Here is a 23,989-nt window from a genome sequence, read left to right as displayed (position 1 = left end):
CTTTTTTCGACTAAGGCAGAAAAATGTCACTGCACACACACAGATAAACATTCTAGACAGTGGCAGGGGATTTTTACTTTTATTTTCAAATAGATGTGTTGACCAGTCTGGGGTAGGCTCGGCAGAGTTCACCACAGGGGCCGCCAATAATGTTTGATTTTTCCTCTCAGATTGCCCCCACCAAAAACACTCCACAATTCTTTCTTTTTTTTTAAGAAAAATAACATTGAGTAGTCAGTCACGTTTCATTCCCATGCATTAAACAGAATCTGTTTGATATAAACAAATGTGTAAGTTCAGAGATCGTCACTCTCTCCGTCAAAGGGGATGGCGTCCAGGTCCATGTGGATGTGCGTGTTGTCCTCACTGCACACCCAGCCGATGGGCGTGCGGTTGAACGAGGGTCGCAAGCGGATGTCCGCCTGTAGGAGGGGCAGCGGCTCAAGTTCATCGAGGTCGGCGCCGAGGTCGGGCCGGTTGAACGGCATCAACTTGTAGCGCTTTTCCGCGCCGTCAAAGGGCAGCGCAGTCCTGTCGCGAAAAGAACTTCTTTATTATGATACTATTATATACGGTATTTATTTCACATAAAGGACAAAGATGTGGTCAGATTTCGATTTGAGGGAGCAAAAAAGTTAAGTCTAAGTCTAATTAATCAATGAGCAGTTTTGTCCCAATACTTTTGTCCACCTCCTGTCCTTTAAATGTCATTGTACGCCTGCTGCGATTCCTAATGCCACAGCGTGGTTCTCACCCGCATCCACCATTAAGAGCCTTAGGAGAAGATCAAGGGATCACATTAGGTTTGAGTTAATCACGTCTGGGCCGTACTTGTTGTCTCGGTGGGAAACCTCATTACAGGTGTGTTTGCGCTGCACCGACAAAAAAGCTTTTCTCTCTGTTGTCTTAGCAACGCATAGAAATTGGCGGCAATGTAAACAATGACTAGTTATTTTGGGATGTACCTGTTAAAGCTCTTGTACTGAGGAAGCTGGAGCCTGCTAGGTCCAGGCATACTGGCTCTCATGGTTTCCATCAGTTCCTGATTGCCCTTCATGGCTCGTTCCCATGGCGACACATAGGTGCGAACATGCTCCCTCCTCCTCTTCTCCTTCTCGGATTCTTTGGCCTCATCTTCAGGAACCGCTGAGGGCGAGCGATAAGACAAATAGACTGAGAAAAAAATATGTTTTCTCAAAGCTTATTGAAAAAAACAATTTATTGGTCAGTCCATGAAAAGCAGTCCATGTAGCCTCACCATCTTGCTTTGGCATCTCAGGCTTTGGCGGGACAGGGGGAGGTGACATCAGAAGGTTCTGCAGGTTCTGCTGGAATACAGAAAATAACATTTAGTCCCAGCCTGCCAACAACTGGATGTTTTTCTCCCACCATGTTCTCGTTGGTCGTGATGAACTTGTCGACCCGCTGCTGCCTTTTGCGGAACATCTTGGAGCCCTTGTTAGTAAGCAGCGAGAGCTCCTCCAGCATCACGTCTTTCGGAGTCTTGATCTTGGTGCCCAGGTTCAGCTCGGAAGCCTCGGGGTCAGACTCGTCATCTGACATTCAGCAGAGAAACACAACCAATCTCTTTATCATCACGTAAAACAACACTAAGATGGCGCCAAAGGAACACTTTTATTGTCTTGGCCTGAGCACAAAACTAGGATGACATATTTTTAGAAGCCATTTTTTGGCCTTATTCTGACTGAATTATAGCAAAAACCTGTCGAATGACGTTAGGGGATGTGGACTTGTGATACCGGGGGGAACACTAAGAATCAGTAGGTCAAAGTAATCAGAAGGTTGGGGAGGGGATGTCATGGTTTGGTTTTCATGCTTGGACAGTGGGAAATCCTGAACCACGGCGCCACTCTCTCTCTCTCCAAGGGATGTGATGGATTTTTCCGCTTCCTACAAAATGGGGAGTTGGCATTGCAATGCTGCGGAGAGACGTTCGCCGGGGGGCTCGTAAATCAGACCTGTGCAAGTGGGTGTCTATTGAGTGTGTGTGTGTGAGGTGAGAGAGAAAATAATTGAGGCTGCTGAGCAAAGTGAACTCTCCCGTGGGGATATTGATTTGAGCGTTAATTCAGAAGAATGTGAAAGCGGAGCTTGACTGCTGACTGTGAGGAAAATGGACAGACGGGTGGAGGTAGGGGTTTTTGTTTAGGGGGTTTCAGAGAGACGGACAGGATGGAGGCGGTGGGTGGGGGGGGATGAAAGGCCTTGCAGTGACAAGAGATGATGGATGGATGAGTGGGCATTAGCTGGAGCAAAATACGAGGATAAAGCGGGATAAGCCGCCGCATGAGCGAAAACACACAAATGTCGTGTTGGCGCAGATGGGATGACAATGAGAAGACGTAAAGAAACAGCAGGTCACAACCAAAGTACGTATTTGATGTTAGATACATTACATGCCACCAAAACAAAACAAAAATGACACAAAAAATATATTACACAAAGATATTTACCATTCTGGCTGATGTTGGTAAAGTCCGTGATAATCTTATTGGCCTTTTTCCTCTTGTTGGAGGAGGCCGCAATTGTCAGCGACATGGCTGAGGAAGCACACAAAAAAAAGACAAGAGTTGACTTGACAGTCTTTAAGCGTGTTGTTTTGCCTACGTGCACTCATTCATCCTCTTCTTAGAGCTAAACTCATTTGAAGACAACCATTTAAAGCAATTAGAGAGACACAGGGAAGTAAAAAGTGGGCTTGACTCTTTTGGACGGCGATTTGTCACCAGCAACAAGAAGACGTAAAACAACACTAAGAATATCAGCAATTATTATTGGTTAAATGTTGACTTGCGTTTTTACGATTGGGGCTGGGGGTAAATCAAGGGAGAGGGGGTGTCATGACAGAATTAGCAACATGGTGCTCGTGAAATGTGATCCAATTAAGACTGGAATGTGGCTACAGCGTTAATAAATATAACAGCACAATGTTGTTGATAATGTTACACAACTTGTTGCCAACTCCGCCATGATTATGTCGAGGACGCTGGTAGGGTTGTCGGTCGAAAGCAATTACGTACGACTGGAGGTGAGTCCCTGTTAGCGGTAGAAGGGGTCTCGTCCACAGGGAGACCGCTTAATGTAATTGCGTTTCATCCTCTGTAATTGAAGCCATTTCCCAAGCCTGCGATTCAGCTACTTGTTCGTGTGCGTTAAGACGAAAACACCATAATGACCGCTTTTTTTTGCTTTTCAGTAATATTCTGCTTTGAGCGAGGTGCGAGGAGTGAGGAGAGGTCTTGTTACCACATAACCCTTCCACCGCACTTAACACCCGCCCACCCAGATACCTGTTTTAGCTCTGAGATAATTCTTGGAAGGGGACAGCTGGGGTGGCATAAAGTCAGCCATGGAGACGTATATTTTCACGGGTATGAGTACACTCCAATCTCTAAAAGTTCTACTTCCTACTATTGGCCTACGTTTGGTGTCTTTTGAAACATACCTGAGCATCGGTCATTTCCTTATTCCCGAATACATAAACCGCATATGAGACGAAATTGGTAGCCGTGGGGTTGTCTCTTTCAAGGCCTTGCCAAAATTTGCTGACCACACAAATCAAATGCATTTGACTGTAAACAAGTCCTTGAACTTAAACTGGCTCTTGAATTATTCAACAGCTCAGTGCCAGATCGGCGCTCAAGGCTTCTGTCGCCCACACATACAAACACGTACGTCTTACCTAAGAACTTTGATGTAAAACACAGGAAGTCTCAGGTCCCGTGAGGTTTTCCCCACTTCCAGGTTGACTGGATTGTTCGAGTCTTGCGCTGCCACTAGACAGAGTGAAACCTTATCGGAAGGGTCGCTCTTTAGCTGTGGACATGTGTCCTCCTGTGGATGGTGTGAAAGAGGGGTGGGGTCACCCAGGGTGGTGGGTGTGTTGTTTCAAGTTCAGAAGCAGGTTACTGATGACCTATGGTCTCACTCAAGGAAACGCCAATGGAAGCCTGTCGTCAGATTTGACTTGATCAAAATGATCACATGTGTGCTATATATTAAAAAAAAATCTACTGGCACTTCTAGAAAGTTCCAAAAGTTCCACTGCTCAAGACACAAATGACAAATTGCACGTACGATATCCCTTTAATATTTATTTAAACAATCAATGACATGAAAACAGTTGCGTGAGGACAGAGGCAAGCGTCTGGACAAGATGAGCCCCCTCACCCCTTCGTTCTCAAGCACGGCGCGAAAAAGCCATCAGAATTAAGAGTTTAACACCGTGGCAAATAGCCGCAGATTAACGGCTCCAAAAATAGGTGAAATGGCCGATTGTGCGCAAGGCAGTGAGCCGTGATTTAATAGGGAAGAGCATAGCGCTTTAAAAAAAAAAAAAAAAAAGTGGTTCAAGAAGCCAGCCGGTCCCTTGACATGTTTAATTTCAGCCCATTTTGGTGCCAAGCATGCGGTGGCAAAAACTAGGAGCCAAACTTAGCCCCGAAGTCATCTTTTAGTGGGGGAATCATCAAACGTGCTCTCACCCGATGATGAAAACTCACAGCTTTCACAACTGCCATCCATTCGTCTAGCAAATCCAGGTTCTCCATTCACAGCATAGGTTTTCTATTGATTTTTGCGACTCATGTTTTGGTGTGAATTGGACACCCTTGTGTATGATAAAAATATTTTCTCTCTTCTGTGATTGGGCCCCAATAAACAGTGAGTCCAAGCTTCTTTGCCAAAGGCGGCAATCAGTTCGGGTCTAAACATATAGCAGTGAGCTTGAACAATCTTACACTGCCCCCGTGTGGTGGTGATCGGAAATAACGCTCAAGGCCCCCAAATTAATAGGCATTAAAGTACAGTACAATTAAAACGGTGCTGTCAAATTAAGTTTGCACCTATTACGTGAGAAAGAGATGAGGAGGATTGATGGCAGATCCGGTGTAAAAGGGGCCGATGACGTAGGTAACAGGGGAAAAAAAGAGTGACAGCTGAGGTGAGTCATGTCTATTTTTATTTAGCCGCCTTGTCTCGGTGGACAAGAAACAAAATAGACACATTGTCCGCCTCTTGTTCCACATAGGTGCAATTAGCGCTTTTTGTGTGACATTTATGGAAAACACTACAGAAGACAGAGGTGGGAGTAAGTCACGTTCAGTCGTTTTCATAAATTTTAGCCAGGATAGTCCCAGTTTCAAAACTTGGTGACTCACCTTTAACAGAAACCAAAGCTATCATATCAATACTTCATAACATTAGAAAGAAAATAACATAGCATGTGTTTGGATAATTACAAGCAAGGTGCAAAAGGTATGCCTACTTGGTGCTTCTACTTTGAATGTTGCTACAACATGAAGTTCATGAGACTTCATTGGATCTTATCGTATTTCATCCACCTTCTGATCCTCAACTAAAACTCAAAATCTCCTTCCCACATCCTCCACACTTTATTCGACATCTTTACATTGACTTTCAAATCTGCTCATCTTTTAATCTAATCTCTGGTACATTTGCAAAATCTTGATCTTGATCTTCTTCGATCAAACACGTCTCCACAGAACAACTGTTACCAAACTCAAAACATGTGGACTCCATTTTAAAATAAAATGGTTTATATTCAATCCAGACTAGAATGTGTGAGCTCAGTGCGCGGTGGAGCCGGGGCGCCACACGCAAGGCTGTAGGCCCAGGTTGGAAGTGCTGAATCTGGGTCTGGGAACCCTGGTGTACTGGCTGCCAGTAGATGTCTGCCGGGTAGTGCCAGGGGGTCCAAGAGGGCTCAGATCTGGGGCGCTTTTAAACTGCCTGTCAGCTTGCTGGGGATAGGAGAACATGGGGGACTGGACTGCAAAGGTGGGGAGCTGAGGGAGGGGAGCTGTGGGGGCAGGGGGAGGTGGAGGGGACAGAGGCCCTGGGGACCACTGAGATTGGTAGGTGGTGGGAGGCGTTTGAGTTTGACAGGGGATTTGGGGTGGCGGGGAGGCGACGTCGGAACGCCACAGTGGTTCTCCGAGAGTTGTGGCTGATCGAGGTACGATCACCTTCAGGGCGGGGCTGGTGGCCTTCGGAGGGGGTGTGGAGAAGCGTTTCACCTCATACACTCGTGCCGTTTTCTGAGGACCACCACTCTGCTGCTGACTGGCAGACACATCTGGTGGACCCCCGTAGGTAAACAGAGACGAGTTAAGCTGGTAGGGCTGGTGATTCATGACATCCACCTGCTTTTTGGTGCCTTTCTTCCCTTTGGATCCAGCTGGTCCTGACTTTGTCACCTCCACCTTCTTTTGGGCTTTGAGAGGGCACGAGGGTGACAGAAGAGGATTGTAGCTGATGGGAGGAGGGGCACGGATGTTGGAAGAGTACTTCCAGGTGGCTGGGAGTGACGGTGTGGGTGAAGGCTCCCTGGTCTGGGAAGGAGAGAATGGTGCCGGGGCAGCGGAGGGACTCCTTTCAACAACATAGCGATCCATCCGATTCTGTCGGCGGGCAAACAGTTGACCCCCTTTCCCTCCCAGTTGAGGTGTCTGAGGGGTGGTCGGTTTTGGAGCCACAGGGGGCGGTCTGGGTCTCCGCTGAGCCTGCATAAAGTTGCAAGCCTCTGCCCCCAGCCGCATCCAGTCCTCCTCAGGTCCGGACTCGTGGCCGGCCTCACCACCTGTTACAACAGCTGACTCCACGCCCGCTGTTCTCACAAAGCGGTCATCCATGTTTTGCACCATGGACATCAAGGCAGGGTTGGGAGACACTTCTTTGCTTCGAATGGCACTGAACATTGGCTTGTTGTTGCTGCGACCGCGGGCGTTATGCAGGATGCCAGTGCGAGCAGCTGGCACCGAGATGCGCTGCTCGCGAGTAGCCAGTGAATCAGAGGCTGAGATTTGAGGGGTTGATGCTGTATTCTTGGCAGCTGGGATGCAGGGATGGGCCGCTGGGGAAAGTCGAGTGGGGGGAACCGTGGACACTTGAACCGGGGAAGTTGGAGACAGTGCAGAGGTGGGAGGCGTTTGAAAGGAAGGAGGGGAGTGAAATGGCTGCGGAGGGGAGAAGGGTTGAGCAGCGTAGATTGGGGAATCATGAGGAGTGACGAGGCCAGATGGACACATAGACGAAGGAGGGGAGAGGGCCGAGGGTGCAACGCCATTGTTGCGAGGCGGGATATAGAGTGAAGCGCTGGACACCGCTCTCCTCCCATCCACTGCTGGGTAGTGAGTAGGCGTGATGGTCACCATGGAGACGGCTGCTGCCGGTTTGGGCTGTGGAGGGCGGAACATCACAGAGGTCACGGACGAGCCGGGCGTCGCCGGACCGGAGGTGAAGGGGCGAGCCGTCCGATTGAGAGCAGCGGGACTTAATTGGTGGTCAAGGTTTGGACTTGGACTGAGATTGACATGTGTGCCGTTTTGAATAAGCGGGGGTGTCAAAGGGGGGCTTAATGTAACACTGGCCCGGCTTATGGCAACTGGACCCCCATTAACAAGAGGTACGTTTGGAGCTGAAGACATAGCCGTGTTCGGTTGCTTCATGGTCTCCAGGTCGAACACCTCCAAGCTTGGAATTTGACTGACAGGGGCCACAAAGGTCAAGTTATCGAACCCCGGGCTGTGATTGACAGTGGCAGACGGGCAGGCGGCACTCCTCCTGTCCAGCAGGTCTAAGTATCCGCTATCCCACGTGGGGTCAAACGAGGCTGAGAAACCCTCCTCGTCCACTTCGGAGCTCTGGATGGAGCTCCCGCCTTCCTCTTCCGTCTCCCCTTCCGTGCTCTCACCCCCTTGGTCGTCCTCAGCCTTGCCAAAGCAGGTCAGCGTGTACTTCTTGGCTCTTTGGCGCCGCTTCTTGAACATAAGCACCCCCTTGGAGTTTGGATTGGGCGCATCAGTCAGCAGCGAGGCAATAGAGCGGCATTTGGTGCGAGCTTCTTTAACCTGTTTCTCCACCAAACTCTCCCCACGCTGCAGCTCTGTGTGAGAACAAAGTAAAAGGTCAGGACAGGCAAAAGTAGTTACAAAAGTCACAAGACTATTGTGGTAGCGTACTGCTATTGTATTGCAGTATTGGTGGCTGGTATCGGAAGCTGCCCCCAGTCCCCGATACCTTAAAATAAAGTCGTATCGGCCTGATACCGATACCTGGCATTAGTACACGCCCATCCCTAATCCGGCTTTCTGGTTCTGAACGGTGACAGGGAAGCTTAGCGGTGACAGACAGCCATATGTATTTAGGATTTACAAAAAAGAATTCCTGCTGCTCTCCAACGATGAGCCACACAGTCCAGGATGGTTAGATCAGACTCCATTCTGTTTTGTCCTCTGTGTACAGAATGTAACCCTGTTGAGTCTGACACTATTTAAAACTATGATAACATTTTGCTAGTTTCACGTGGATTACATACAAAATAATAGTATAGATAGTAATTTAAACACAAGAAAATTAAATATTGTCACTGCCCAATTAGTTTTTTGAATTTTTTTCCTCCTGATCTGAAATTTTACAAGGATGAAAACAGAAACACCAAATTGTATGGTTACTATTCTGAAAGAATTGGTCTTGAAATAATATGAACAGAAATTTACAAAACTATAAGAAAAAAATATTAGTCCCAAATTAAATTTCTTTTTTATTGAACATAAATAATTTATATGTATTGTTTAAATCACGAAATTTAGAGCTGTATGCTTTTAATTGAACAGCAACAAAATTATGCATGGGCTGTTATTTAAACAATATGCTGGTTTAATTCTATTTTTAGATGTATCCCTAAAGCTCCAAATACAAATATTAAATAAAACCTATGATAGCTTCTAAATCAAAATAATGCAACATGACACTTTTGATTTCATAAATATTGATCGATCGTTTTTGTCTTACCTTTGTGTCGGCTTGTGTGTCCAAGTGCTGAATGAGATGTCGGGTCCCTCATTTTTCAAGACTAACTTTATGTGTGCGTATGTTAAACCTCCCCCGGGACCTCCTACAGCGCTCACACACATACACATTCACGCACTGTGCTACCCTGAGACACTTAGTGGCTGCTCCCTCTCTCGGTGTTAAAGACCTTTTGTTGTCTCCGTCCCGCCACCCAAAGCCACGAATGATGTCAAGCCACTATTCCTGTCCGCCTGACCAGCATTAAACACCTGTCACACACATAGAACCAGGAGACCCCCTCACTTGGAAATATTTAGGGAGCCATGTCATCATTGGGCATGCGTGCAAATAAGAATCTAATACAGTACGCGGGGAGAGGTGTGCCAAAATGTTTTGCATGTTTAACTCAAATATGTTAGCCATAATTGTTAATAATTGTTTCATTGCTTAATTTAAATACTAGTCACTTACTATCAAAGACAGGCTGTCTCCCATTGCTGAATGTGTAATGTGTAACACGAGAAACGGCGTGTCCCTGAACGCCTCGCGCGATATTTTACCCCTACTTACGTCATATATATTCGGCGTTTTATGACACATGAAGTCACATCTATCAACTATCACAACATGACTGCCTAAGATGTGGTTTATCCCACTCATTGTAAACCTAAACATCCCAAATGTAAACAAGATGATACATATTTATGATCATGGAGAGTATGTGCATTCATGTGGCCTCAGGGTGTGATTCTATAAATATATTTATGTAAATAAGGCTTAGCATAGTACTACAAAATCACTCAGGCCTGGAATAGACCTTGACGTCATGCGGTAACTGCAGTGAATGGCCACTGGAGGGCAGTAAGGAAACATTTGTTGTTTTGTCACTGCTCGTCTGAAAAAAACAGTTGATTGAGTTGGCATTTTATTTACTCACTGGCTTGCCGAGCTTTGTCCATGTAGGTAGCGGTGAGCTCCTCGCTCATGGGCCCCTGCTGGGGTCCCACCATGGGTACCAGCTGACTCCCAGACCCCAGCATCAGAGCCTCCTTAGCCCGCTCGGGAGACACCAAAGGTGGGCAGGCGGCGAGACCCACGGAGGCCCCCGCGTCCTGGAAACCGCTGTCTCCTTCGCCCTCAGTCTCCGCCAGGGCCCGCTCCGGAGTTGGGGTGAGTGAGTGCGGGGTGACGCTAGAGGTTGGGGTGGTCCACCCCAGCTGCGGGGGCTGGTAGATGAAGTCCTTATGTGGGACACCGTGCCACTGGCCCTGCATTGGTCCCCCAGCTTCGTTAGCACTCTCATAGCTTAAAGGTCAAAAGGGCAAATCAGGAATGGAAATGCAATTAATCCTCCAAAATAATGTTCTCACAAAGCGGCAAATGTTAAAAACCTTGAAAGCTGTGCACCATTTTAATATGCATGATTTTATCGGAATATATTTTTGGAATTGACTTTGACTGTGATCCTACTGTCCTTTCTTCCTTACCCACTCATCTCAGATGTCTCCTCTTCTTCCCCGCGGTTGTCGTAACGGGCGGGTGAGCGGGCGTGAGGAGATGTGCGGCGCTGGCGGCGGTGCGCTTGCGAGCGCGTGTCGGCATCGCTATCCGTCTCTCCGTAGTAGGCCTCGCTGTCCGGCGGCGAGGTCACGCCGCTGGGTTCGATGGAGGAACTCACAGAGAGAAGCGGAGGTGAGCAGCGAGCCGGGTACGATGCGGACCTTTTGACCCTCAGGTGCAGCGCAGCATTCTGAGTATCGATGAGGATCATGGCCTGGGCGTGGCTGAGGTCAGCGCACGGGTGGTCGCCGATGGCAACCAGCTCGTCGTGCTCCTTCAGCCCCGCCCTGCATGCTTTGCTGCGACGGCGTACCTGCAAGAACAACTGCATCTCGAATGTTTGCAATTTTACACCCACACTCACAATCTATTGGCACGCAGCACATGTGAGCATAATGGACAGCTGCATCATCCGTAAAGCCCAGAGAGGGGCATGCCTGTCATTCAACCATATGTTGCCCGCATACCCAGAATAAAGCCTATTTGGGAGAAATCAAAAGGAAATGTGGAAAGTAACATGAGTAAAATACACGACGAACATGTATATGTGCTGTGCTGTGTGACGTGTGTGCATGATGTGTCTATCTTTGTGTGTGTGAACAGGAGGCCTTTTTCCATGACTGGCTTCCAACTCCTCTTAAAGAGGCTATTCTTATCCTGCAGCTCTGTGACCCATCATTCCCCGACCAGGCTTATCTGAGGTATGCCCCCCCCCCCCCCCCCCCCACACACACACACACACATCAACAGCTGGATGCACGCTTAGCGTCAGAGGGCGGGAGCAAGGTCACAATCCAAATGTCCTTATTACAGAATGCATTGAGATGATTCAACCTCATTTTCAGACTAGCATGGAATGCATGAAATCCAAAGCACGTTCACGATCTAAGGTCGAACAGCTACCACTGTACGTGGCTCGGTTTGAAACTAGAGTCCATAACCAACGTGTGCCACACACACTGTTTTGTGACCCACAAATGAAACACCACAGTTGGCATCACTATAATAAGATATTGAGTTGTGTTGAGTACCACTTCATGATTAAGATTAAGAACATAGAGAACATAGCCAGAAGATTAAAAATAAAGAGAACCAGTCATGTTTCTCGATCTTTCCTACTGCTTATTATATTGTTCTCAATGCTGCAAAAAAAACCTCCCTCATTAAAACAACAAATCTTGTAAGCAACTGAACAATCTGAAAAAATGTATTGCTGATATATTAATAGAGCGGTTCCTTAGGGTCACCTGAGTTTTTGGAGATTCAAGTAATGAAAGAATTTTTTTTGTTGGCATTAATATTTCTTCTAAAAATTATTCTAAAACAGGCTTCAAGCTGTTTGTCACTCCCAGTTGAAATTTACTTGCAAATAATTAGTAGCGTACATCTAAAATGGATGCCTGTGCCATACCTTTGCCACCTGCAGAGGCTTCTGCTGCTCCCTTCCTCCCTGGAGCCTGAAGCCCCACGGGACGCCCCCAGAAAGGGAGACCACGATCTCCTCCGCCACCATCCCTGCTCCAGGTCTTCTTGTGTGGGTGCGAGGGTCTTCGCTTGCTCACACTTTGCGAGGAACGACAGGCGTTGGGGCCTTGCTGACTTGCATCTGCTTCCACGGGAATGCGTCGTTGGAGGGTAAGCAGCGTGTGTGTGTGTCTGTCTGTCTGTCTGTGTGTCTATGCAAGTGTGTGTGCCTTCATCACACCCTTCTATTCAACACATGCCATGTCATTCTCTGAGGGGATGCTTGCTCGTACACCATCCAGAAATAACCCTGCCCACCCACGCACACACACACACTCATACTTTGTGGGGGGGCTCAGCAAGAGGGGGCCTGGGTAGGGGTGGGTCTAAAATTTCTCTGGGTGTATCGTCTTTTGGGCTATCTTAGATGATGCCGTCAAACTGTTTTCTTGAATAGGACCATGAATATGTTGTCATTAATGCGGTTGACCTTATTTCACTCTCACAAAAGGAACATGGCTATTTGCGAAACTATAGGTTTGTTGGTCAGTAATAAAAGTAAAAATGTTTTCAGACAAATAAATGCACAAAAAAAGTACTTGAAAAGTCGACTTAATTACAGTGAAAAAAGTACTTCCATCACAGGTGCATAGAAGTTTTTTTTTTATTCGTTAGTAAAACGGCTATTGTAAAAAAGCTGTTTGTTTTTAATTTTTTTAATATTTGTTTTAACACAAATATCTACATAAATAATGTTAATACTTCAATCACCTCTAAATGAGGTGAAATTGGGACCTGGAGGCGGAAGTGGCTCCGCGCAGTGCGGAAGTGGACGTGGCATACCGCTGCAGCAGTTCCGCTGAATGTCCGCTTCTCGTTCCAAGGGATTAGGGAGAGACACCCGGGGACGACATCCATTTTTCCTTTAGCTCCAGTTGCTAAGCCGAGTCAACGGTTCACGACGAGCAACGTGACGCCTTACTATTCACACATTGGAGGTAGGTTTTGATGTGAAAAAATGGTGTAACATGTGAGAGTGACATCCACGTCCGGCTTCTTTTTTTTTTTTTTGCCTTGTTAGCTCGCTAATGCTAATTAGCATTAGCTAAAGTAGTTGCCGTGTAAGCAAATGGATGACACTTGGGTTTAGCTAGCATGCTAACGTGCTAGCTCCGGTGGTGGTGGTGGTGCGCACAGCTGATTGCAACGCCGCTGTCGTACGCGACTTGGCCGAGTAGCACGAGTTAGCCGGCCACATCACTCTGGACTTTTGGTAAGTCAACAGTGCAGTACTTTGTACCCGTCGTCGCCAGTCAAACTAGTATGTATTAGCTTGTGTATGTTGTTGCTACGGTTCTGTTAGGTTCGCCGGGCTAGCGAATTAGCCGTAATGCCGCAGTGAAGCAAGCACGCTGTTAGCCTCAATAGCATTCTCAATTGTTGTGTTTACCTCATCAGCCACTTCCCATCTTTCGTAATTACTTGTGTTTTTATTTTAACACGCCCTCGAAAGTCCCAACACTGTGTGTCTCGCTACAGGCCCCGACACGCTCCTAAATAACAACACGGCGATTGTGTTTCTTGCCGTAGTTGAATTATTTAAAACCCCGCTCATTTATCCCGTGTTATTCTTGATAGATGATACCCTAATGTAAAAGTCAGTTCTCCAGTTAAAGTGCCTAAACGTCCGCCATTGGAGCACATTTGTTTGTTGAGTGATTGACACTGAATAGATTGTAATGTTTTTTTTGTGTCTGTTGTCTGTATTGGGTTAAATAAAGTACTCGGAACCATTTGTTAGCACATCTTTCTCACAGTGATGAGGTTCGTGGTTTGACTCTTGTCTCCATCATACACAACGTAACTATGGTTTTCTTTGACCTGGAAATGTGAGTGGCATTCAGTGGAGAGTGTGTGTTCCAGTCTACGCAAATAAAGGTGTTGTCAGGGAATTTATAAAAGTAGCATCTTATGCTAAGCTAGTTTGGAGATAGTTGACGTGTCTTATCATAGCCGCCATCTATTTAGCACTAAACAGTTGATAATGTTGTCTCTGTGTCATCCAGATTTAGGGATGAAGGAGAATGTAAACCAGCACACTCCCATGGCCTCTCCTTACGTCCAGCCTCAGCCTGGTTATGGGCAGCAGCCCGCCTTTGCACCCTTGGACGGCGGGTGCCCGCCGCCCTACGCACCTTACAATGGCCCTATGTCAGCCTACCAGCCTGGAGTGCCACCGCAAGGTAAAACTCGGCACACGCCTGGCTAGGGCAATTTTGCTAGGTCCTTATTTTACTGATGTTTAATTTTAGATGATGGCGCTTTCACACCAGTAACCTTGTTCTGCTGTCTTCTATCACACTAATCACAATCTGAGTTGCCTTCACTTGGCCTGATATTTTCACCCCATCATTCCTCCCAACCTTCCCCCCCGTTGTTCGACTCTTGTATTTCAGGTTATTCATCTTTCACCACCTTCCCTTCTAAGGCTGTACCAGCCAACCCCGTCTCAGAGCTGTCCTCTCCTCTTGACCTAGGTAACGCCCTTCTCTCACTCTTCTCACTCTGCCATCATCCAGTCCTCGCCCTACCTGCAGGCATAGTCATGCGCTCCACAAAATCAGACTTTAGGGACAGATGAGGATTGTTGTTGTTGTTGTTGTTGTTGTTGTTGTTGTTATATTAATCTCAAATGGAATTTCCACTCGTCTTCCAGGTCACGGCAGGGCTCCTCCCACTTCCGGGCCAGCGCCTGTATCTGCTCCTCAAGTGTACAATCAGTATGGCGGTCATCATCAGGGTGACATGCAGAACGGACCCCCGCCCTTGACACAGGCACCCCCAAGGTACCGATTCTATTTTCTCTCATTCCAATAGTCAATGTGAAAAAAGGCACAGGAATTTGAATGTTTTGTGTTTCCAGGCCAGTTGCATCCCAGTCTTTCAACCAAGGAGCAGCCAATCTGTCAGGGCCGCCCACTTCTTACCCCCAAAACTACGGACCCCCACCCACAATGCAACACTTCTCGAGTCAGATGAGCGGCTTGCAAATTAACTCTGGGCCGCCCAACGCCGCCGGGCCTGGATACGGTACAAACACTTATCTGTGCACCCAACAACATTGCCGCTTCAGTTATTGCAGTTTAAACTTCTTTGGTCAAAAATACGTAAAGAAGTCAAAGTATGATGAGGGTTTTAAATCATTACTTTTGAAACTCTGCTCATTTGGATATCGCGTGTGTGTCTCCTCAGCGTCACCTCACAGCTCCCAGCCTCCCGTCAGTCGGTCCTTCTCAGCCGCGCCTCCGCCCACCTACACGCAAGCTCCGCCCCCTGCGTCATCCGCTCCCACCCAGGGGCCACCTGCCGTGTCTCAGCAGTACTACGGAGGCCCCCCTCCGCCTTCCCATTCATTTTTGCATCCTACTTCTCAACAGCAATTCACCTCCCCTGCTCCTCCTCCGCCTAGCAATCAGCCATCCTTTGCTCCTCCTCCCGCGTACTCGGCTCCCCCACCGGGTCAGGCTCCCTCGCCGTCCGTGTCGCAGCCTCAGCAGTCCTTCGCCCCCACCCAGCCACCCACCTCCATTCAGTATCCTCCGACGTCAGCCCCCTCCGGCCAGTACCCAGGCCCCTTGCCGCCTCAGCAGCAACCCTCGTTCCCCTCAGGTCCCCTTCCCCCCAGACCTCAGATGCCCCCCTCGTCCATGTCTCAGAGCAACCACTTACCTCCAGGACCACAGGGCCCGCTCGGTCCTCCTGGACCGCCGCAGCAGATGCCCCCACCCCAACCTGGCATGCCAGGAGGGTACCCTCCCCATCAGAATGGTGAGCAGACTGAGTGCAGTTCACCTCTCTACTGTACATGCGTGTTTATCTGCTCTCTATTTTTCTTCCATCAGGTGCGTTTGGTCCGGCAAGAGGGCCTCAGCCCGGTTTAATGGGACCTTATCCTGGCCAACCCAATTACGGCGCTCCGGGACCGGCGCCTGGCTCTGCCCCTGGCTCTGCCCCACCTGCACAGAAAAGACTGGACCCGGATGCCATTCCTAGCCCAGTAAGAAGCCACAATACACATTCTCCACGCAAGCTTTCTCGTCACTGTATTATTTCTCTCTACTTGCGCATGACGGACAGTAGCAATAGCCTCTCAACGCTTCTACTGACCAATTTCTGTCTGAATAACAATTCTTGCAACATCTCGCTACGTTTTCACACTGCTGCTCCTTTTTTGTGTCTTTCAATCTGTGGTGTTGATTAACTGTTGTCCTGTTTTGCACAACCTTGCCGGACAAACTTTTTTGAATGTAAAGCAAGCGTCTGACATGCCGGCCGTGCAGAAATCAAGACATAGAATAGACCCAGACGCGATTCCCAGCCCAGTAAGTGTCCACGTGTGGCTCTTTCCCTTGCCCTCGTGCTGGCTTTCCAAACGCATCCCCACCACCGCTTGACCTCGCACCTCCTGTCAGTGAAAAAGGACACTGCTTTTTGTGTGTGTGTGTGTTTTGGATCTCTTGGTCTTCACATGCTTTTATTTTTAGAGTCTTATCAGTGTTTGACCACCCCTGCTCCCCTCACCTACATTCTCTCCATTTGCTGCATGTTAGTCTTTACTTGCATGCCTGTGGGATTTACCCTCTTTCTTGGGGATGGAATTTTGTTTTACGTCAACATTCTTAACTGCGTGTCCTTGGAAGGTCAATGACTGAAAGCAGAAATGTGTGCGTGCGTGTGATAGAGGGAGGTCATGTAAGGGAGGCTGCGTAAGACTTTGGATTTTTTTATTGTAGCTCATTTAATTTTGACTTACTAAGTCAATGCGGCATGTTAGTTCAAAGTTGCCGTTGTATTTATTTTTTTCTCACAATCTTTGTGTCCATCTTGTAGATCCAAGTAATCGAGGATGACAAAGCCAAGAGCGCAGAGCCATTCAGCACAGGCGTCAGGGGTCAAGCGCCGCCACTGGTCACCACCGACTTCCACGTCCAAGACCAAGGTGAGACCTCCGACATCCAGCCCGAGTTGGTCATCGCTCAAAGATGCGATTGTGAATTTGTAGGGAACGCCAGCCCCAGGTTTATCCGCTGCACCGCATACAACATGCCCTGCACGGCAGACATGGCCAAGCAGTCTCAGGTGCCGCTGGCCGCAGTCATCAAGCCCCTCGCCACTCTGCCGCCGGACGAGGTCAGGAGTGCAACTCAGATTTTTTTTGTGCATGTCAAAAAAGAGAACCGTACAAAGCATCTCACTACACAATTGTTTGTGTGATAGGTGCCTCCATACCTGGTGGACCATGGTGAAGGAGGTCCCATCCGCTGCAACCGCTGCAAGGCCTACATGTGCCCGTACATGCAATTCATCGAGGGAGGCCGTCGCTTCCAGTGCGGCTTTTGCACTTGTGTCACAGAAGGTGAGCGTGTGCGTGTTATGCTTTTAATGCAAGTTGCTGATGTTCTTTGTGGATATGTGTGTGTGTGTGTGTGTGTGTGTCCAGTCCCTCCTCATTACTTCCAGCATCTGGACCACACTGGCAAGAGAGTGGACTTCTACGACAGACCGGAGCTTTCGCTGGGCAGCTACGAGTTCCTGGCCACCGTTGACTACTGTAAAGTGAGTCCTCCGCTCTTGCGACATCCTAACATACTCGACAAGTCACTCACGTCGCTTTTTGGTTTTAGAACAACAAAGTTCCTCAGCCCCCGGCCTTCATCTTCTTCATTGATGTGTCCTACAACGCCGTCAAGAGCGGCATGGTCAAGATTGTCTGCCAAGAACTCAAGACGCTTCTGGACCAGCTGCCCAGGTCGGTGCTCATGGAAGAAAACCTCCTGTTAACCACTCGACTATATTTATAGAGTGCATTGAGACATTCCAGACACGAAACCCTTTCAGCATCTAATTTGTAGATCAGAAAAAAAAATGTTTCAGCAATTACCTATTTGGCAGCAGTTTGCTCTCAATCTCATTGTTTTGTTCTCCAGAGAGAACCCAGACTTGGACTCGGCAGTGCGAGTCGGTTTTGTGACCTACAACAAGGTGTTGCACTTCTACAATGTCAAGTCCAGCCTGGCCCAGCCTCAGATGCTGGTGGTGTCGGATGTGTCAGAAATGTTCGTGCCACTGCTGGACGGCTTCCTCGTTAACGTTGGGGAGAGCCGGCAGGTCATTGAGAGGTGGGCAAAAAGAACAAATGTTTTGCAATGACTTTTAAATGTATCATGTGACATAATGTCTTTCATCTTCTGCAGTTTGCTGGATCACATCCCGGAAATGTTTGCAGACACTCGAGAGACTGAGACCGTCTTTGGACCTGTTATACAGGCCGGACTGGAGGCGCTCAAGGTAATTTTTGTTTGTCCGGGTTTCGGTGGTTCTGTGCCGTGACGGGTGTAATACTTCATGATGTTCCTTAGGCGGCAGACTGCTCTGGGAAGCTGTTTGTGTTCCACACCTCGTTGCCCATTGCCGAGGCCCCCGGCAAACTCAAGAACAGAGAAGACAAGAAGCTGATTGGCAGTGATAAGGAAAAGGTAAGAAGTTCAATATTTCCCTGACATACTGTATAAATGTGTGCGGCCCTCCCCATCTCCAAATACGTCTGAAATCTGACTTGATATGTGACATTTGGTGTCTTGTCCAGTCTTTGTTTCAGCCTCAGGTGGGCTTCTACAACACACTGGCAAAAGAGTGCGTGGCACAGGGCTGCTGCGTGGACCTCTTCCTCTTCCCCAACCAGTACGTGGACGTGGCGACACTCGCCGTGGTTCCCGTCTCCACCGGAGGCTCAGTCTACAAGTACACCTACTTCCAGGTTGGACATTCTTCAGGCTACACCCTGGAAAGTTTTCTTCAGATCCTGTAAGCTTTCATTTATATTTTCTATCTTTCCAGGCTCAGTCGGACCAGGAGAGATTCCTAAACGACCTTCGACGAGACGTTCAGAAGCCGATGGGCTTTGATGCTGTCATGAGGGTTCGAACCAGCACAGGTGAGTCACTATTACATTTGTTATTTGGGAGGGATGAGGCTTGAGCCCTTTCATGAATAACAACAATCTCTGCGTAATGGACACCCCCACTAAAACATTTAATAATTGCCGACAAATGCCACAAGATGGCAGGAAAACTTTGCGTTCAGACATGGCTACGGGCATATGAAAGGAAGTTCCTTTGCTCACTTCAACATAGTTATTTAACATCATGAGGCCACAAGATAGCGGCAAAGACAAGGCTTGAGCACAAAAACATTCAATTATTTATCAAATACCGAATTGATTTCAAATTTTTATTTACTTTTATTTTTGCAAATACATTGCGATTTGACTCATTTGTTTTCTTCATTTCTTGTTTTCCTTAGGAATTCGAGCAACTGACTTCTTTGGCTCGTTCTACATGAGCAACACCACCGACGTCGAGCTCGCCGGGCTCGACTGCGACAAGGCAGTCACGGTGGAGTTCAAGCACGACGATAAGCTCAGTGAGGAGACCGGGGCGCTCATGCAGGCGAGTTGTAATTCTTCCCGGGAAGCTACTGATTGTTTCTTTCATTCTCAACTTGTTGCTTGTGCCCCCCGCAGTGCGCCGTGTTGTACACCAACTGCAGCGGCCAAAGGCGCCTCCGTGTCCACAACATGGCTGTCAACTGCTGCTCCCAACTGTCCGACCTTTACCGCAATTGTGAGACGGACACCATCATCAACTTTCTCTCTAAATATGGTGAGGACCCGCACTCTCTCTTGAACCTTTTTGAGCTCATTTTCTGCAGTTGCCACATATCGCGTTTGTCTTTTATCACAGCTTTCCGCGGCATCCTTAACAATCCCACGAAGGCGGTGAGGGACACTCTGGTCAACCAGTGTGCCCAGATCCTGGCCTGCTATCGCAAGAACTGTGCCAGTCCCTCGTCGGCTGGTCAGGTAGGAGTCTAAAATGTCCACTGTAAGATATTGTTAAAAATCCCTAGTCCCTTTGAAGGAATGCTATAAATTTAAACTGTTATAATTGAGTCCCCTCATGGAATACAACAATCTGTCTATAGCTTCTTCACCAACGTTTGGAATCATTTTTTTTTTCTCCAGTTGATCCTCCCCGAGTGCATGAAACTGCTGCCCGTCTACCTTAACTGCGTGCTGAAGAGCGACCTGCTGCTGCCGGCCGCCGACGTGTCGCTGGATGACCGGGCCTACTTACGACAGCTCATCAGCTGCATGGACGTGTCCGAGACGCACGTGTTTTTCTACCCACGGCTGCTGCCGCTGGTATGAAATTTGAAAGAAAGAAAATAATTTGCACTGTGGAAATCTCTAAGAGTGGTTACTTTTTCCATAGATGAAGCTGGAGAGCGGCTCGTTGCCAGTGGCGGTGCGGGCGTCGGAGGAGAGGCTGTCCAAAGGGGGCGTATACCTGTTGGAGACGGGCCTGCACCTCTTCCTGTGGGTGGGGGCCAACGCGCAGCAAGAGCTGCTGCTCAACATCTTTGGAACATCTAATTTTGGCCAGATCGACGCGTCAATGGTGAGTGAGAAAATGCTGGTTGTGTTTTCATTTTGAATGTTTCTCTTCTACAGCATGGTATTTTGAACCGGATGTGTGTTACCTGAAGAAACGATTTTTAAATGTTTTTTAAATGTTTCAGACGTGTCTACCTGTCTTGGATAATCCTTTCTCGCTAAGACTCAGAGAGATGATTGACTCCTTCAGAGCACAGCGGTCACGATACATGAAGGTATACCTCTAGATTTAGAACCCAGGTATGGGGCACTCACCATTTTTATGGCTATTCATCTGAAGTCATGGCCATTTCCAGGGTGTCCCTCAAACATTTTGTCTGGGGTTTAACAAAAATGCAAAACTTAAATAACTGCCAGAATTTAACAAATTAATATGAGTATTTGTGCTGTTCCACCACACACACACACTCTGCTCTCACAGCTGGTGGTAGTGAAGCAGGAGGACCGCTCTGAGCTCATCTTCCGACACTTCCTGATGGAGGACAAAAGCGCCAGTGGCGGCGCTTCCTACGTGGACTTCCTGTGTCACATGCACAAGGAAATTCGCCAGCTCCTCAGCTAGATTGGTCTACGCCGCCATCTTCTCCTTTCCTTCTATTCTGCCCCTTCTTCCCATGTTTTTTTTTTTGTTTTTGTTTTTTAAACCTAATGATCTCTTCATCGTCAGCGGAGCGCCACAGCTGGCACATTACATTGTGTGAGCGTATGAGGAAATTTGTGTGGGTGTGAGATAATCTGGTGTTAATAGAGCTTCACTCTGCCTCAAATCAACTGCGAGGGAGGACGAAGAAGAGGGGGAGGAGGGAGGGTGATGTATGTATATACACACACACACACACACACACACACACACACACACACACACACACACACAATGAAGAATAATGTATGCAACAGGACTGTATGTATTGACTAGCACTGACTAAAGGCTGTTTAAAGCACCCTCTCTCATATATGGCTTTTTATATAGAGTCCAATCCCGTTCTATAGGAGGTCTCCGTGCTAGCAAGACACCAATGAAATCAAATAAATACTGTAACCTGATCTCCGCCACTCCCCTTAATCATTTATCGCCTTAGAGCAATCCGCTTCCTCTGTATGTATGTGTGCGCCTGTTGCTGTATTTATTTTAAAAAAAAGGTTCAGATAAATGCCACACTAATTAACATTTGCTCTCTTAAATGTCACCAAAATTGAGCTTTATCTTTCATAATGGCCGTTGTGTTTCTGATTGATACAAAGTTGTTCATTGACAACACTATTATTAGTTGTACTAGGTTCATCTTGTTTTTTCTTTTTCAATTACTTCTCTGGTTCTTCTATATCAAACAAATTTGTTTTAGGTTCATTTACCTGACATGTTTCGGCGGAATCTTCCGCCGAAACATGTCAGGTAAATGAACCTAAAACAAATTTGTTTGATATAGAAGAACCAGAGAAGTAACACTATTATTAGCATTCATTAAGTGTACCTAATGAAGTGTCCCCACTTTCTGTAGCTAGAGCTGGTTTATTAATGCGACGGGAAGCATCGGCTAATGGAAACACCTTTGCTCGTACGTAATTGTCCTCCGTTCTCACGCATTGGCCAACCGTGATCAATTAGTCACGCCACAACCACATTTTGTGTGTGTGACGCCCCCTTGTGTCTGATTCTTCTGACTGAGGTGTCCCACTTGACACATGGAGGAAACTGCAATAATTAACAAAAAATAAACAAACTAAGCGTTTTATTTTTTGCAAAGCTCCAGGTTGGTAGGTCCGATTGGTGGTGTCCCTAATAGTTCTCACTTCCTGTGGGGAAGCTGCAGGCCTTCTCGCCCCATAATTTCTATGTGGCGCGAGTAGAGCGGACGAATGGGCCTGCACTGAGTAGTCTGTGTGTTTATATATATATATATACATAAATTTATATCAAATATATAATTTGTACAGAATTCATAGAGAAGAAGCCTTCTGATGGATTGTTTTGCCATCATAAACAGAAAATGGCTTTTACTAATGAAAGGGGTTTAATGTCACGACTGATTTATTTTAGTGAGTGCATGCATGCGTGTGTCGGTCCTGGTGAAATTTCGCCTGAGGAACAGAGGGACCCTCTAACGAACCTACCAAAATCCAAGTCAAAATCACCTTATGTTCCTTTGCAAACAAAAAGATGTACAAATGTGTTTGAAATCTTTTGTTCTGTTATTTTGATTGATCTTCACTGTATAATCTTGCTTGTTTTGTTCCCTTTTTTTTTTTTGTAGCCCCCGCCACCCCCGTTTCTCATTGCCTCTCGGGACTGCTAATAAAAATGATTGTTTCAAAAGTGAAATTCAACACACGTCTTCCCAAGCTGGCTTCATTTTGAGAACTGTACATGGCAGCCACCAACCTCTAAAATGGATGCAGTACTGTAAGGCTGTAAAAAGAACCATGAGGTATACCCCCAAATCAATACAACTATAATCCTTATGAATCAGAACTATTTATGCTAAAATACGTCTTACTGTTATCACTATTTCTTGTCTGATTTGAAAAAATATTCTAGCAATCAAATATAGAGTAAATAAATACATATACAAAAATAGAATAAGTCATAGCAATATGAAAATGTCAGAATTACAGATGTAAAAATAGTCTTACCTTAATTGTAAGGCACTCGACAGAATTCATCCCAAACATGTTTAAGTGTAAATATTTCTATCAATGAAATAGCTTGATTTTAAATGTATGTGTTTAGAAATAACTTACAATTAGGTCAAAATAAATCAGCAATTTCCCCTAATTAGCCTATTTAAGAAAATTAAAGCTCACATTATCACCCCCATTCATTTGAGAAGCTCTAAAAAACATTCACATTGCCACATTTCAAAGTGCACGATGATACCCTCCTCTTAAATAATACAACTGGGATAGAATTCCCCTCAAATAGGTCATTCAAACTTGCACTTGGCAGAGGACCCAAGCCCGCTAAGCCGCAGTGACGGGAAATAAACAAATCACTCAAACCCTTATCAGTTAGAAAGAGAAAAAAACAAAGGAAAAAAAATGGATTAATTTTAACTCACTCTCCTGGTTTTCAACCAAGAGGATATTTATGGTGCATCTGTCAGGTTGTTGTTCCAGCTCAGTGAGCATGGCTGACATTGGGCAGGATTTGACCGCACGCCACAAGTAAATGTGTGTGTGGGTCCAGTCATTTTAAATCTTTTTAAAGGAGACATTGTGGATTTAAAACTGTTCTCTCAAAAATGATGTACCTTCAATTTTTTTTCCATTTTGGAAATATACTCATTTCCTGATGAAATTGGCTGACTGAGTTGTTTAATTGCGCACTTGATGGCTTTACAGGCAGCCCAGAGACTCCAGACACAACGATTTGTATCCAAAACATTTAAAAAGTCCATTTTCCATAATAAATAAGAAAAATAGCAGCATTTGGCTACCTCAGCAGAAAAACCACCGGAGGTCAGCAAAAGCACACTTTTCCTTGTTGATAAATCACTCCCAACTTTCCAAATGGCATTTTGAAATCAATAAAACACTTTTTCCTCCTTACGATAATGGAGTCAATCAGTGAGTAGCAAGCTTTTTATGTGCTTAAATGTTTTTTTCTGTTTTTTTTCC

At 46.7% G+C, this 23,989-nt stretch overlaps 3 protein-coding genes and 1 long non-coding RNA gene across 9 annotated transcripts; 2 read left to right on the top strand and 2 right to left on the bottom strand.

Annotated features, from left to right (window-relative positions):
- Positions 1–62: 62 nt before the first annotated feature.
- myoz1b (myozenin 1b) lies at positions 63–3,873 on the bottom strand. 2 transcript variants are annotated; one of them, XM_061264509.1, is made up of 6 exons: positions 3,704–3,873; positions 2,475–2,561; positions 1,390–1,556; positions 1,259–1,325; positions 966–1,146; positions 63–531 (listed from the first exon to the last, which is right to left on the bottom strand). In XM_061264509.1, the coding sequence occupies exons 2-6, from the start codon at positions 2,557–2,559 to the stop codon at positions 297–299; spliced, it is 735 nt and encodes a 244-aa protein (XP_061120493.1). In that variant the 5' UTR covers positions 2,560–2,561; positions 3,704–3,873; the 3' UTR covers positions 63–296. The 2 variants fall into 2 exon arrangements, with proteins under 2 accessions (XP_061120493.1, XP_061120492.1); XM_061264508.1 differs by having other exon boundaries at positions 1,259–1,328; positions 3,704–3,872.
- Positions 3,874–4,964: 1,091 nt separating this feature from the next.
- On the bottom strand, positions 4,965–11,939 carry synpo2lb (synaptopodin 2-like b). Its single transcript, XM_061264507.1, has 4 exons — positions 11,807–11,939; positions 10,323–10,708; positions 9,773–10,140; positions 4,965–7,927 (listed from the first exon to the last, which is right to left on the bottom strand). Exons 1-4 carry the CDS (start codon positions 11,906–11,908, stop codon positions 5,610–5,612), a joined length of 3,174 nt encoding a protein of 1,057 aa, XP_061120491.1. The 5' UTR covers positions 11,909–11,939; the 3' UTR covers positions 4,965–5,609.
- Positions 10,391–11,958, top strand: LOC133142892 (uncharacterized). Its single transcript, XR_009710295.1, has 3 exons — positions 10,391–10,527; positions 10,999–11,096; positions 11,822–11,958. It is a non-coding gene; the product is annotated as an uncharacterized LOC133142892 (long non-coding RNA).
- Positions 11,959–12,682: 724 nt separating this feature from the next.
- Positions 12,683–22,699, top strand: sec24c (SEC24 homolog C, COPII coat complex component). Of its 5 annotated transcripts, none has more exons than XR_009710378.1 (25): positions 12,683–12,857; positions 13,926–14,102; positions 14,316–14,396; positions 14,576–14,705; positions 14,783–14,949; positions 15,112–15,687; positions 15,762–15,916; positions 16,750–16,858; positions 16,922–17,049; positions 17,137–17,275; positions 17,360–17,475; positions 17,544–17,668; positions 17,847–18,038; positions 18,114–18,207; positions 18,279–18,395; positions 18,506–18,676; positions 18,757–18,853; positions 19,222–19,367; positions 19,442–19,580; positions 19,662–19,780; positions 19,943–20,122; positions 20,193–20,378; positions 20,500–20,589; positions 20,796–21,187; positions 22,627–22,699. XR_009710378.1 is itself a non-coding variant. In XM_061264986.1 (24 exons), exons 2-24 carry the CDS (start codon positions 13,934–13,936, stop codon positions 20,934–20,936), a joined length of 3,567 nt encoding a protein of 1,188 aa, XP_061120970.1. In that variant the 5' UTR covers positions 12,683–12,857; positions 13,926–13,933; the 3' UTR covers positions 20,937–22,699. The 5 variants fall into 5 exon arrangements, 3 of the variants coding, with proteins under 3 accessions (XP_061120970.1, XP_061120973.1, XP_061120972.1); XR_009710377.1 differs by having other exon boundaries at positions 20,796–21,767; XM_061264986.1 differs by having other exon boundaries at positions 20,796–22,699.
- Positions 22,700–23,989: the final 1,290 nt, after the last annotated feature.

The sequence above is a fragment of the Syngnathus typhle genome, linkage group LG18 (genome assembly GCF_033458585.1).
Source record: "Syngnathus typhle isolate RoL2023-S1 ecotype Sweden linkage group LG18, RoL_Styp_1.0, whole genome shotgun sequence".
NCBI classification, from domain to species: domain Eukaryota; kingdom Metazoa; phylum Chordata; class Actinopteri; order Syngnathiformes; family Syngnathidae; genus Syngnathus; species Syngnathus typhle.
The sequence above is the reverse complement of the archived record's forward strand: the minus strand, read 5'-3'. Positions and strand labels throughout refer to the sequence as shown.